Source organism: Daldinia vernicosa (genome assembly GCF_022497035.1).
Source record: "Daldinia vernicosa strain CBS 139.73 unplaced genomic scaffold F5Y00scaffold_47, whole genome shotgun sequence".
NCBI lineage: Eukaryota > Fungi > Ascomycota > Sordariomycetes > Xylariales > Hypoxylaceae > Daldinia > Daldinia vernicosa.
In genome coordinates, this window is record NW_025953963.1 from 197,650 (window position 1) to 210,945 (window position 13,296).

The 13,296-nt window shown below is 46.5% G+C and overlaps 6 protein-coding genes across 6 annotated transcripts; 3 read left to right on the forward strand and 3 right to left on the reverse strand.

The window, feature by feature from the left end:
• The first annotated feature begins 25 nt into the window (after positions 1-25).
• On the forward strand, positions 26-3,013 carry F5Y00DRAFT_244686 (uncharacterized protein). The gene is made up of 3 exons (XM_048008862.1): positions 26-1,614; positions 1,665-2,340; positions 2,457-3,013. The coding sequence occupies exons 1-3, from the start codon at positions 721-723 to the stop codon at positions 2,501-2,503; spliced, it is 1,617 nt and encodes a 538-aa protein (XP_047862096.1). The 5' UTR covers positions 26-720; the 3' UTR covers positions 2,504-3,013.
• A 171-nt stretch (positions 3,014-3,184) lies between these two features.
• Positions 3,185-3,838, forward strand: F5Y00DRAFT_149887 (uncharacterized protein). Its single transcript, XM_048004511.1, has one exon. It carries the CDS (start codon positions 3,369-3,371, stop codon positions 3,726-3,728), a length of 360 nt encoding a protein of 119 aa, XP_047862097.1. The 5' UTR covers positions 3,185-3,368; the 3' UTR covers positions 3,729-3,838.
• An 865-nt stretch (positions 3,839-4,703) lies between these two features.
• F5Y00DRAFT_244690 (proline-specific peptidase) lies at positions 4,704-6,487 on the reverse strand. Its single transcript, XM_048008863.1, has 4 exons — positions 5,631-6,487; positions 5,462-5,561; positions 5,251-5,394; positions 4,704-5,069 (listed from the first exon to the last, which is right to left on the reverse strand). Exons 1-4 carry the CDS (start codon positions 6,202-6,204, stop codon positions 4,958-4,960), a joined length of 930 nt encoding a protein of 309 aa, XP_047862098.1. The 5' UTR covers positions 6,205-6,487; the 3' UTR covers positions 4,704-4,957.
• A 262-nt stretch (positions 6,488-6,749) lies between these two features.
• Positions 6,750-7,714, reverse strand: F5Y00DRAFT_264889 (uncharacterized protein; the record flags this gene model as incomplete). The annotated part of the gene is made up of 4 exons (XM_048011721.1): positions 6,750-6,982; positions 7,043-7,258; positions 7,310-7,426; positions 7,480-7,714. 4 exons carry the CDS (start codon positions 7,712-7,714, stop codon positions 6,750-6,752), a joined length of 801 nt encoding a protein of 266 aa, XP_047862099.1.
• Positions 7,715-9,364: 1,650 nt separating this feature from the next.
• Positions 9,365-11,935, forward strand: F5Y00DRAFT_244694 (amino acid transporter). The gene is made up of 6 exons (XM_048008864.1): positions 9,365-10,074; positions 10,146-10,255; positions 10,317-10,628; positions 10,782-11,060; positions 11,143-11,345; positions 11,412-11,935. Exons 1-6 carry the CDS (start codon positions 9,845-9,847, stop codon positions 11,871-11,873), a joined length of 1,596 nt encoding a protein of 531 aa, XP_047862100.1. The 5' UTR covers positions 9,365-9,844; the 3' UTR covers positions 11,874-11,935.
• A 169-nt stretch (positions 11,936-12,104) lies between these two features.
• On the reverse strand, positions 12,105-13,166 carry F5Y00DRAFT_272279 (ribonuclease H-like protein). Its single transcript, XM_048012943.1, has one exon. It carries the CDS (start codon positions 13,109-13,111, stop codon positions 12,257-12,259), a length of 855 nt encoding a protein of 284 aa, XP_047862101.1. The 5' UTR covers positions 13,112-13,166; the 3' UTR covers positions 12,105-12,256.
• Positions 13,167-13,296: the final 130 nt, after the last annotated feature.

Below are 13,296 nucleotides of genomic sequence, written 5' to 3' on the forward strand. Positions count from 1 at the left end.
TTTCATGCAGCGCTAAAGTGCTAATGGACAGATGGGCTCAGCCATCACCACATGTTCACTGGTTCACTGATGTAATGATCGTTTTTAAGAACCGGGTTGCCCCTCCAAAATCGTCAAACTCAATTCCACGAACTTTTTGTCGTCATTCTCATCCACTTCTAATTCCTGTCAAGACTTTTGCCAAGTTTTAGTCGCGACTATAGTATATATTATAAACCGAACAGTATTCTCACCGAGCCAACAGTATCTGTATACAGATACACACAAGGAAGCACAAGCTTAACTGTCACACACCTACACCCGCGAGGGCACTACATCGCCTTTGGACTGCTGATCAGGTTCATCGGTCAGTCCGCGACATATATAGTCGCATAGCCAAGTCACACGCAGCAGGAACGTGCGAAACCCCCGAGGAAAACAAAAACGGTCTACACGACCTACTTGGACTTTGTGTTGTGCGGCGTAGTGCAACGATTATATCCATCACGAAAAGCCGCCCCGCGCGCACTTATAAACCTGTCAAATTAATACCTTGACAGTTCGGAGTCGTTTCCCCGTTGTCGTCATAGTCCGAAATCTACGACGACGTTAATTCCGCCCGATTTTATTCACGCTTCGATATCGCCTAACATCACATTTTATACTCGTTCATCAAACTATTTAATTCGAGATATCCTTCTATTTGATTCAATAATTTATTACTAATTTCTTCATTCTACTATGGCATATAGGCGGGTAGATGACGATCTCGCCTACGGTGACTCGTATGGCGAGAGGTGGGACAAGAGTCGCTTCGCTGTTGAGAGTGACCGTAGTCGGCAAGGTGCCGAAAGAGATCGCTTTGAGGAACACGACCGTTACTATAATCGCGGCCCAGGAGGTCGGGTTCGTGAGGCCTCTGTGGATGAAAGATTCGAGCGAAGAGTACCACGTCCGTGGGAAGAGGATTTTCCGCGCGAGAAAAGATATTACGATGAAGGCCCACGTTTTCGTCGCTCCCCACCTCCTGAGTTAGAACGGCGTCTTGTTATCGGCCGTGAACGGGCTGAGCGGGAACGTGAACGAGAATTCCGTCCTCCGTCCCCTCCACGACGACCTGGTCAGCTAATCCGGCGGCAGTCGTCTCTTGATACATTTGATAGACGGCCTCTACCACGATTCATTGATAGGGAGGAATCTGATACCTACTCCCGTCGCGACGATTTCCGTCCTGAGCCGTACAAGCCGATTCCCCTTCCACGATCAAGAGCTTTGCCTCCGCCGAGGATATATGCCGAGCGAGAATTCGATGAGATCAAGATCTCTGAGCCCGATCGCTATGGCGATGAAGAATACCATGCTTATCCTGAGCGTATTCGCGAGAGAGATGTTGTTAAATTGAAGAGTCGCCGCGGAAGTAGTGCATCGAGAGATAAGCGTCGTGGCAGCAGTGTTCGAAGCAGAAGCATCTCACGAACTTCCGTCTCATCAGATGATTCGAGCAGTACTGGAGGCACCAGCGTTACTGTCAAGAGCGTTAAGAGCGAGTATCCCAAGAAAGGAAAGACGAGAATCCCTGTCCGACTCGTTTCAAAGCTGGCGCTCATTGACCTTGGTTATCCGTTTGTTGAAGAGGTAAGTTCAAGAACATACCCAATATCCTATCATTGATCTAACTATCTTAGGGTAACGTCATTGTTGTGCAAAAGGCTCTCGGCCAACAGAATATCGATGATTTACTTAAGCTGAGCGAAGACTACAAGAAATCCGAACGAGAAGTTGCTTCTGCTCGCTCTGTTTCCGCGGGCATCTTTGAAGAAAGAAGAGAAGAGGTGTTTACTCTTCCGCCACCGCCAATTGCAGCGCCCCCAGTTGCAGCGCCTCCTCCTCCTCCCCCAGCAATTATCCATACTGCGGCACCTGTTGCACCAGCTACACAAACCCCCGTTGAGGTTGTCCAGGAGACGTTTATTCGCGAGAGCTCGCCTACTCCTACTCGCAGCACTCGGAGCCACCGTAGTCATTCTACTTCTACAACTCGTACCCCCGTTATCATAGAACCCCGAGAATACAGCGAAGAACTTGCCGTAGGACCTCTCGCGTTAGTCAGTGACCGGCGGCGATCAGAGAGAGACATCAAGATGGAAATCGCTCGGTTAGAGGCGGAGCGCGACCTACTGAAAGTAGACCGACGGCACCACCACCACTCCCACTCCCGACACCGGTCGCATAGTCGCAGCACCGATCGAGAACTGGTGTCGGCCGAACGCTTACCGACGGGTGAGCTCGTCCTTTATGAGGAACAGGTCGAGAAGATCGAGGAGCCACGGCGCGGGGTGCGCATTGAGAAGGACAAGAAAGGTAGGATGTCCATTAGCGTGCCTAAGTATCGATAGGTGAAGGTGCGCTTATACTCGCTCTCGATTGTTATTATCTGAAAGTGGAGGAGCCTTAGCTAACATGTTTATCTTCGGTAGGACCGCCGCCTGGTTTGATGAGAGCTATGCTTGCTACTCTTACCTAGTAACGTCCTAAGCTTGGCTTGCGCTGGCTACTTTCGCATGTTGAAGATAAATATGGGTCTAATTAATCTCGGTATCGACTTTAGTCTAAGGGTTAAGGACATCGAGCTTTACATCATCTATGGACAAGATTGGCGTTTTACTACTTTCGAGATGTCATTATAATCATGTGTCACGTTCTGCTACATTGATGGCACCAGTTTCTCCTGTTAGGCAGGTTAAAGGGGCGTTCTATACTGGATACATTTGGCCAAACCCTGGGTCTCTCTGTCCTCGTGCGTTTCAGATACAAGGGGTCATCTTGATAGTTGATATATCATATATCTCTAGGTCTTAGAGAATAGCTTGGCTACAGTGGAAATCATCAATGAATAACGACCTTTATTCACTTCACAGACCAACAATTTGATCAACAATTTTTATACCCCGTCGTATGTTGTGTATACTTACGATATGCCGAGTAATAGGATGAGCATCAGTATCATAACACGAACCAAGCACGTATAAAGCACGGTATTGAAAAGCGACTTCGAGAGCTTTACGAGATATTCTAGCGGCCTTTGAGCCTACATTTGTTATTACTACTCCTTTGATATAATGAATTGTTCGGCTTTGTTAAAGACTCTAGGCATATTATTCATCCAATCCTTTCATTATCAATGGGATTGTTTCCAACCATCGGACGAACAATATATAAGTTGAAAACTACCTGGGTAACTTGCATTATTCAGGCACCGATATATTACATACTTTGAAAGGATATAGAACCCTGAGGATCCGCGTTTCAACATCACAAGCTAACGGTTCGGCAAGACGAACCCAGACTCTGTAATAGAATAGACTTCTCAAGAAGATATCAGCAGGACCATGGCGAGGGTAAGCAGAGGAATTGCCATCGAGAAGGCCGCAGTGCGTGCCGAACAGAGGAATGTAGCGCTCCAACAAAAACAGGACGAGTGTCGTAAGAGTCCCAGCTTAGGACGATCTATGGAATCCTCAAAGTCATCGAATAGAAGTTACCAGCCAAACTCATTTCTGTCAGATTTTGAGGAAAATTTGCATAGAACATGTAGGCAAGAGGCGGACGCCAAACCCCTGAAGATAGAGAGCTGCCTTGATATGGATCTTGTCAAGAAAGGGTCGTTCTTTTACATGAGCAAGAACTATGTGGAGGAGGTTGATGATTGGTGCCAGTTCGTCGAAGAACACCAGAAGTCGACGTTTTGATCCTTATAACTACCTCAAATATGTACATAGGAGGTAAGTTTGGGGAGCTATTATACCGTGGAGGTGTTTTAGCCAGGCGTTATGGGAGCTATCATCGGTTTAGCCACGACAATAGGTATACATATGTATGTCGTAATTAATGTCAGAGTCGTCGGTACCTGATCTGTTGATTTAAATTTTGAGTAATGCAGTTATTTTGAGTTTATCCTCATTTAAGGGGGGGGGTTGTATGACTCCCGCATACGGTTATCATTCCTTTGGAATATGTTGAGTTTCCAAAGAACATAGATAGTGGGGACGCAATTGAGCAATATTTTTAAATAGCAAGTAGGGAATCTGGTGAATATAAGGCCGTCTTCAGGAGGGAAGAAACATATCTACAATAGCTATGATGTAAAGGCTTACTTGCCTAGGGAGTAAATATGTAGGCCGGAGATTGGCACATTTTTAATACAAGGCTATTATAATATAGATACATGTACATATGAAAGATACCTACCTAAGCATCGTCGTGATCAACTTACTAGCTGGGGTCTTATTTAGTTCCCGCCTCGCGTACCTTGTTAAATGCAGCCCTATGAATAAGGTTCTTAACGCAAGAATTCGCCGGCGTTGATGGAGCAAGAAATTAGCTCGGATAATTCTTCGCTTACACAAAAGAATGGCTCTTTACCACCTGCGTTCTGTCCTCTACATATGTATACTAATAACGTCGTATAACTGAGCGGGGCTGTCGACACATATTAAACCATCCACCTCATACCTATGATGTTATCATAAGGAGCGCTAATAAGGAGGTAGGGTGACCACTTGAAAGCCGTTACCAAGCAGTCATTATTACATATGTAGGACATAGTCATCAGTATCGGCTATCGCGCACCGCTGGTATAATCGACATGCCTATGAGATGCAGTCATACGGCGCAGACAAGCTCGCAAGTCTTAACCTAATCTTACGGATCTACCCGCAGTATGGTTTATGGACCGAAGGATGTATACATCAATTAGAAACCCGCGAATGGAGTTGACTGGTTGAGTAACTCATAGTCTGATTTGCTAACCTCTTTACATTGTTGTAACTCTTTAGCACCGACCTAAGAAAGTATTACGACACTCACCCACCTTCAGCTCTCAGAGTCATAACCCCAGGTTTCCTCCATAGGAGCAAGAATGCATACATGTACGAATATGTCCGCTGGTACGTCTGATAACATGATCAAGCGAGTGGCCTTAGTAGCCTATAAGAAAGGTACCGACTACCTGCATGAATCGTTCACGCTCCTCCCAGTGCGCCATATGGCTAGATTTCTCGAATACCACCCACTTGATCCTCGGAATTACCCTAAACTAGTATCCCGAAATGTTTCTCATTAGCCTTTGAAAGTAATATTTATGGTGGACGGACGTGTTTCATAATCCATGGAATTTAAGGGGTTAGTAGAATGAGGCAACGCGAAAATAGATAACTATACTCACTATTGGTAGTTAGCGGTGGTCAGCAGAAGACTAGTGTTTTCTTGTACATACCCCAGGGTTCTACACATGGCTCCCCCACCTCGTCATACCTCCCGTTCAAAAGCAATGTGTCGACCTGAATATTATGGGCATCTTTCCAGCCCTCCCAGTCCTTGAGGTTGCCATCGATGACTATCTCAGAAGGTCCTTGCCTAGGTACATAAGATCACATGTTAATACCTGATAAGTCTACTACAGTTGATTCGTCGGGGTACATACATAGTATTGTAAGATGTCGGGTCGTCCTTCAAGTTTACGAAGGCCTGCTTTACAGGTTCAGGAAGGGGGTCGAGCGAACAGACGTGCCGCGAATAAAAGACTGCCGAATCAATATAAGATATCATTGCGCATAAAATATAACCGATAAGCGATCCCGGATGCTACTCACAGGCGCTGGCCCTTTCGTACTCTGAGGTTTCGTAGCTCACATCTCGATCGCCGGCTTCTAGTATCTCACGGATATCCGTTGGTAATGCGGCACGTAGCTTTTTACCGTATTCCACGAAAAGAGGGAAGCTAGCAGGCGCGCCGGCGACTATCAATTTCCTCAGGCCACGAGGACGCCGGGATGCATACGATCCTGCCAGCATGCCGCCCCAGCTCTGGCCGGCGACGAAGAAGCCCTTTTCGCGTAATCCTAAGTGATCAACAAGATTGTCAAGCTCGGCAATAAAAAGGTCGACCGTCCAGAATGAATCATCCCTTATCTTCTCTTGGAAGTGAGTGGACCTCCCGCATCCAATCTGGTCATAGAATACGATGGGAATACCGTATTGCGTGTATAGATCCGTAAAAGGAGCCAAGTACTCATGTCCCGCACCGGGTCCTCCATGAAGTACAATTAAGGCCGGGGTTGACGATTTGTCTAGGTCGCCGACGACCTTGTACCAGGTGGTGGATGGCTTTCCCGCATTGGGCGCATCAAAAGCCACTTTACTTTCTAAGACGGGTAAGTCTGCCATGTTGATGGGTCTAGACCAGCGGATAGGAGCGAAATGTGCGATTTAAATTAGTACCTTACGTATGCTCATAAACTAAAAAAAAAACTGGACTGACCGTTGAAGAATGAGAATGAAACTTGGATATGCGGCTTCTTGTAAGCTAGCTACGCAGCTACGAAAGGGTCCATAGGTTAAGCTTCAGAATAGATCGGACCGATTCTGCCGTACCTCGAGTAAGTCCACCTCTGCTGCTACGGTTACATTATCCCCTTGCCTAGACAAAGACGTAAGCGCTTGGAAACTCCTTACATACCCGTGGCTGACGCCGCTTCAAGGTGCGGGGTGGAAATACATCAGAAATACCCTCCTTGCGTGCACAGTGGTGACATAAGTAAGAGAAAATTCACTATGATAGAGCTGATATGTCTGTCTCTAATTCCAATTACCTATACTCGAGGAGTTAATCATTACGTAAGATCTGATGGCTTTGAACGGGGTAGTATTTGATGCATGTCAGACGATGAATTTAAAGACGTTTATACATAAGTTATCATATTATCTTCTAGTTAATCTGACATGGTTTCATCGATTGGTACAGGTCTGTAAGTGTATTCACCCGCTCTCAATGCTCTGCTACGTGCCCAATTATTCAAGCTATCCCAGTTCACGCATGTAGTTATCGAGTGCGATCCCAGTTTCGAAGCCTGAGGCCTATCAGGGTCGTAAATCCATTGTCCTGTGTGTATCTCGGTATTTGCGTGGCACATCAAGGCTTGACGGATTGCGTTGATGCAGTGATCTGCGGGGTCATAAATATAAGCTTAATGGTCTCTTGATACTAGGAGATCAATTGGCTTACCTGAGTGCCCCTTTCCAAAAGGACCCGTAGGGCCTAGATCTGACACGCGGGACTCATAATAATCCCAATGGACTATCCTCCGTAGATTATTCAGGCAATGAAGATGATGATATACACCCATGACGCCAAGATAGTCCCCACCGTCAACTTGAATACGATTCGTGAGATTTGAACCAAGTTGTTCCATTTCATGGGGGGAAACTCTGATATTCAAGGCTAGAGAATTTCAGTATACGTCGATAAGAGTCTGGCTTGAGGGATACTAACCATATAACAAGTCTTCCCATAGATCATCAAGCTCGTCTGATGGCTCCTTATTCCAAGGTTCCCGAAGAGTATACCATTCCTGCTTCTCTTCGTACCGTACAGCATTCCCGGGTAACCCTATACAGTGTTAGTAGAATTTCATACTAGAATATGAGATGGTTAACCCATACTAAAGTGCTTATCCACTCCGAGGCATTGTTCTTGCGTCCCGAGTCTCGCCGCGGAGTCAATAGTTAGGACAATGGCGATGTATAGCAGGAGCACAAATATCACAAGTAGAAAGGCATTGTTGCGTATCCACCGGCGTATCGATGTTTTAGACTCATCGGAGCTCCTGAAATTCGCGTCCATGTACTCCGTTTCACCGAGAAGGCGATCTCGCGATTCTGTCGAGCCTTTCTCCATGATTGTTGCTAGCAGGACGCGAGAGACTTTTGAAGTTGGGTAAGGAAGAGAGCCCAATTTCAGATATTAATATAAGACAGAGGGATCTCACTCAGCCTTATGACTTCCACAGGTCGTACGACGGATATAGATATGCAGGACTTCATTGCGCTATGACCCACTGGGATACGCAAGCGTCAGATCTGGCTCTATGTATGAGGTAGTCAACATGTCTGCATGTCTGAATGTCTGCATGTAGGTATGTGTATCATCTTTCCAATGCAACCTACACCATCGAGCGCCTATGAGATTATCATCCCACCAGCCCACTACCTGTTGCAGATATGCACGACCCATGGCTCAGACAGTTAACTCGGCACCCCGCTTGAAAGCCCTACGGCATTCACCGCTCGATACAGCCGCCGGCAATGTGAAATACCCTGTAAAGTGGCGGATGTGATATTGAATTTTTAATTTCCTACGTAGGACTGTGATTTACTGTGTCAGATGCGACTGAGCCAATCATGTTTCGTAGTCTAGATCTCTTGTGTGATCGTACCTAGTCCTAACGATAGTCCTAACGATGTTGCATCTGACTTTGTATATCAATTAGTGGGGTACTCCTTTCATCTGATATCAGACTGTTCATCTTATAAATTCCCGTCAGTCGACCGGCCTGTTACGAGAGGTGGGCTTTTAGTTCCATAGACCACAATACTGTCTAAAAAACAAACTACGCCCATACAAATATATCGTCTATCTACATCAAAATGCTTTACAAGGCTTTCATCACGGCATTGCTGGGACTCAGCACCGTCGCATCTGCAAGCCCCCTAGGTATTCATTCTTCAGCCTACCGCAGATTTTACTTTTCCAACTAACACGACTTAGGGGCCCGCGATGGCAAGAAGGAGATCCGCGGTGGATTTACCTCGGATGTGATCATCACCCCTGGAGCGGTCGTTGATGCGGAACACGAGCGACGGAATTAGGAAACCGACTACATAGGGTTATGGTCTCACGGCTACGATGGATAGCGGACTTAGGTGCAAAGGCGTTACCAAACGATGAATGGTTCCGGGAATATAGGATATTGCTATAATTATATGGTCAATGGTATTCTGTTGTCTGCTGCTCCTCTGAAGAAGTGCATTGTTAGTAAGATCACTGAGTTATTGTGTAGAGATGTCTACGTCTTTAGTTTAGTCTACAGTATAGGACCATAGCTGGAAACTTGAAAGACAAAATCCTCAGAGATGGTGCCATGTCCCCATAACGACGCCACCAATCAAGCACCGTGGGAGAGCATCGTAGGAGTTTCGTCATCAGGAACGCATGCTAACGGCACTGGATCGGGACCGAATTATGACCCGTAGACACTATTGAATGAACTGGACGCGGTCGCCGACTATATGATAATACCAATATGCACATGGGGATCGATTATTGACAGCAAAATGTCGGGAGTCAAAAGCGTTACAGATTGTGAGGTAGGTAGAACTTGTATCGATAACATAGATGGCGATGATAGCCATTTTAAGTCGGATTTGACGCTTCAATAATATCAATTTATTACCAGGGGTTCAGGTAGGCTGGTAGGTAGACCGATTGGTCCGCTCAATACGCCTACATACACTGATACATATGTAGGACCTTGTTTAAATGTAACGGGTTCTTGGGAGGATCAGAAACACACCGAGTGCGGGGATGTGATGTTACATCCTTGACATGCTGTGCCGTGTCTTTGCACGAGAGGGTTTGGCCACCCAGGCCACTCCCTTGTGTTGTTTGGTTGCGTGCTTTTTCGCTTATCGCCCCCTAGCTCTGTGCCTCACTGTCTACATATTCCACTCAGTGTCTGAGTGTCTATTCGGGCCAAGCAGCCACTTTTTGGGGACAATCCCGGGTGAAGTTCAGCTGGCCTAATAGAGCGTGTTAGAGGGGGGGTCGCGTTCTATCCTGTCAGCCTGTCCAACCCGTCCAGTCTCACCTCCATCACGTTCTTTTCTCCACAGCCGGGCAACCGAAGTCGATCTTCAGTTCGACCTATTGTCGTCCCACTCGGGTCCCGATATTATCGGTTTCTTCCTCGCGCATTATTTATCGTTCTATATCAGGGTATTGCGTATATCCTTGCGCATATCAATCGCTATGTCGAAAGACGAGCTTGAGCTTAATGTCGGAAATCTTCTCCGCGACGAATCGTCGTCAAGCTATCGCAAGCGTGACAATTACGATGACGATGCGGTCCTCCGGCGGCTTGGGAAACGGCCAGTGCTGACTCGAAGTTTTGGATTTATGTCAATTCTAGGCTTCTCCTGTTCGGCATTATGCTCGTGGGAAAGCATTCTCCTGACAAGCGTCCCGGGCCTTATTATAGGGTAAGTTTACTTAACTAGTGTAGTTCTAATGGAACGCTGTCAAGATGCTTAACAAATGCTAATCGAACCAGTGGACCATCCGGTCTTATATGGGGGCTCGTAGTTAATTGGATTGGGGTTATTTCCATGTATGCGACGTTAGCTGAGTTGGCTTCGACAGCGCCGACTGCTGCTGGTCAATGTATGAAGAAATTTTACAATATCCCCGGTCTGATCATCTACTAACCCCATTTACTACGTAGACCACTGGGTTTCGATGCTAGGTCCAAAGTCATGTTCGACCTTCTTATCATACATGACTGCCTGGCTCACAACATTAGCATGGCAAGCAATTTCTGTTATGTGCAGTTATCTTGTCGCAACTCTTCTACAGGGCATCATCGTCTTAGCTCACCCAACATATGTACCTCTGGCATGGCACACCGTACTACTCATATGGGCTTTTGCTCTTCTTACCACCTTTATAAATTCTACCACGAGCCGTATACTGGCAAAGTTGGAAGCCTTTATTCTCATTCTCCATTTAACCGGCTTCTTCGGAGTTTTGGTCCCAAGTATGTACCAACGAGAAGCCCCTTTTCCTCTGCTATCTGGCCTCTTTCAGGAGCCAAACTTTTTAATCGATCCTGGTGAAGAGCTGCTACTCTAGCGAGAATTATAAAACCCCTGAAACTTCGAGGATGTCGTTGCTAACTTAGTTGATGAAGTGGTATATTTTGCACCTCATAACGAACCGAGCTTTGTTTTTACAACGTTCCTCAACAACGGAAACTGGCCTACGGAGACAATGGCTTTCTTTGTTGGGTTCCCGACACTTGCTACAGCTATAGTCGGAGCTGATTGTGCTGTTCATATGTCCGAAGAGATACAATCAGCTCCCCTAGTAGTTCCTCGGGCGTTGATGTATACGGTTCTTATTAACGGGGCACTTGCGTTGGGTATGGCTATCGCTATGGTGTTTTGTATTAGCGACTTGGATGCAGCAAGTAAGTTATAGTGTAGTTCTATGGACACTCCAATGCCCCTACGACTGCCTAAGTGCAACTACTGACAGTAAACCGTGTACAGTGGCAGCTGTCGATACCATGTTCTACCCTTTCCTCCAGATAGCCGATTCCGCGGTTAAGTCGACCACAGGTGCTTGCCTCATGGCGGGTGTCATCTTCGCTTTGACAGTGGCGGGTAGCATTGGTATATATGCCTCGACGGCCCGCATGCTCTGGTCTTTTTCTCGGGATAAAGGCGTCCCATTTTCAAACCACCTGGTAAAGGTATTTTACCTAATGAGTATATGTGCCTTAAGAGTTAATCCATGTTTGCTGACTTGGTATATTTAGCTCACTAAGAACACCCTCCCGACGAATGCGATCTTTACCACCTTCGCTGTCACCGTACTCTTATCATTAATTGCGCTTGGGTCTGCCGTCGCCCTCCAGGCATTGTGCTCCTTGTCGGTAGCTGCTCTATTTGCTTCCTACATGGTTCCCTGCGCTCTTCTTCTTTGGCGCCGTACTACAGGGAAGATGCTTCCTTACTCAGGAGAAACAGATGAACCCGATCAAGAAGTTACTTGGGGACCTTGGCGAATTCCCGAACCATTGGGAACTATCAATAATATATTTGCTTGTGTATATAATGTGGTAACGTTATTTTGGTCCTTCTGGCCCCAGACGAACAATCCGACGGCGGAGACGACCAACTGGAGCGTTCTACCCTTTTGTGTCGTTATCTTGTTCTCTATTATATGGTATCCGCTCCGGGCGAAGAAACACTACAAAGGTCCTATTAGAGAGGTCTGATTGGTTGATGGATCATCTAAGAGCATACGGAGATAATGAATAAAGATACAATGCTCAAGCCATGAAGCATTCCACATATGAATACTATGTTTCTATGCTCCGGCAAGTTCGAATGTACAGGGCTTCTCCATCATTGCTCTAACAATCTCTTATTTCACCTTCATACTAACGAGATCCAGCAGCTTTAGCATACCCAAAACCCAGACACTAACCGAGACTCCTGCCAAGCTCCTGCGAACTGTGTTTGCAACTCGGAATGAGAGTCAAAGTGTAGTACCACAGCAGATCCTGACCATACAAAATGTTCTCTCTTGATGATGCTTGGTATAACATCATCAGATACGGAGCCCTCGTAAAAGACCCAAAATCGAAAGATCACGGCTTTATAACATGATGCCACACAGCCTTGTAAACTCCAGCGCAGTTTCATCAGTATGCTCAATAGCGGCCTCTCTTGCGGCACCTTTAGTCTCACGTACCAGTGTCGACTTAGTCTTAGCCAAGCTGCCCGAACGAAGTAGCCAGAATGAAATAGAGGTACCACGCCTTTGCAAATTCTCAATAACGCCATTGAGTTCTTCCCACAGGTCTCGGTTAGCTACTTTCTTCAACTTGCTAGTCCGCCAACCGCGTCGAACCCATGTTGGCAGATGGCTTATTGCGCCGTCAACAACGTATTTGAGGTCGGTCGCAATGACGATGCGCCGCCATCCTTCTTCTTGCCAGTCGCGAAATTCGAGTGCTGCAATTACTGCTCTAAGTTTTGCCCTGTTGCTTGTCGCATCGTAATTCTCGCCTCTAGGTCCACACTTCTCCAGAGGAAATCCGACCATCCCACCGTCATTGTAATTAGCATCCTTGAAAGGATGTTCTACTTCGGATCCGTATCTTCCTGGCCCTTTGAATGTGAAACTGCACCCACCGGAAGATGGCTTGGCAGTCTGATTCTTGCTTCCATTATTGATGCAACTCCCGTCAATAAGAATCAATATCTCACGGCTGTCGTAGCGGTTGATGAAGCGAGACTGGGCAAATCGCGAGGAAATAGTTTGTAGGGGAAAATGATGCTCTGGTGTTTCGTTGGGATCTTGAGGAACGAAGCGGGATGCAGATCGAATTGGCGTGCGACGCGTCAATCGTTTACGAAATCGCGGTGCTTGTTGCGATTCAGCTACAAGGGCAATATTCGCCTTAGCACAGTCCCTCGACAACTCCGAGTTGTGGTGAGGTTTCATCATATTAACCAATAATAAAGATATTTGACGACCTGTCGATTGGGAGGGCGATGACAACAAACCTCCCGAAGCCGGGCATGAAGAAGAAATTCGACATTGCGACGCCGGAGCTCAAAAAAAAAGAAAAATAAGTGACCTATCATGAAAGCGGTACGTACCAAAAGGGGTAGAATGGACTATTCCACGAT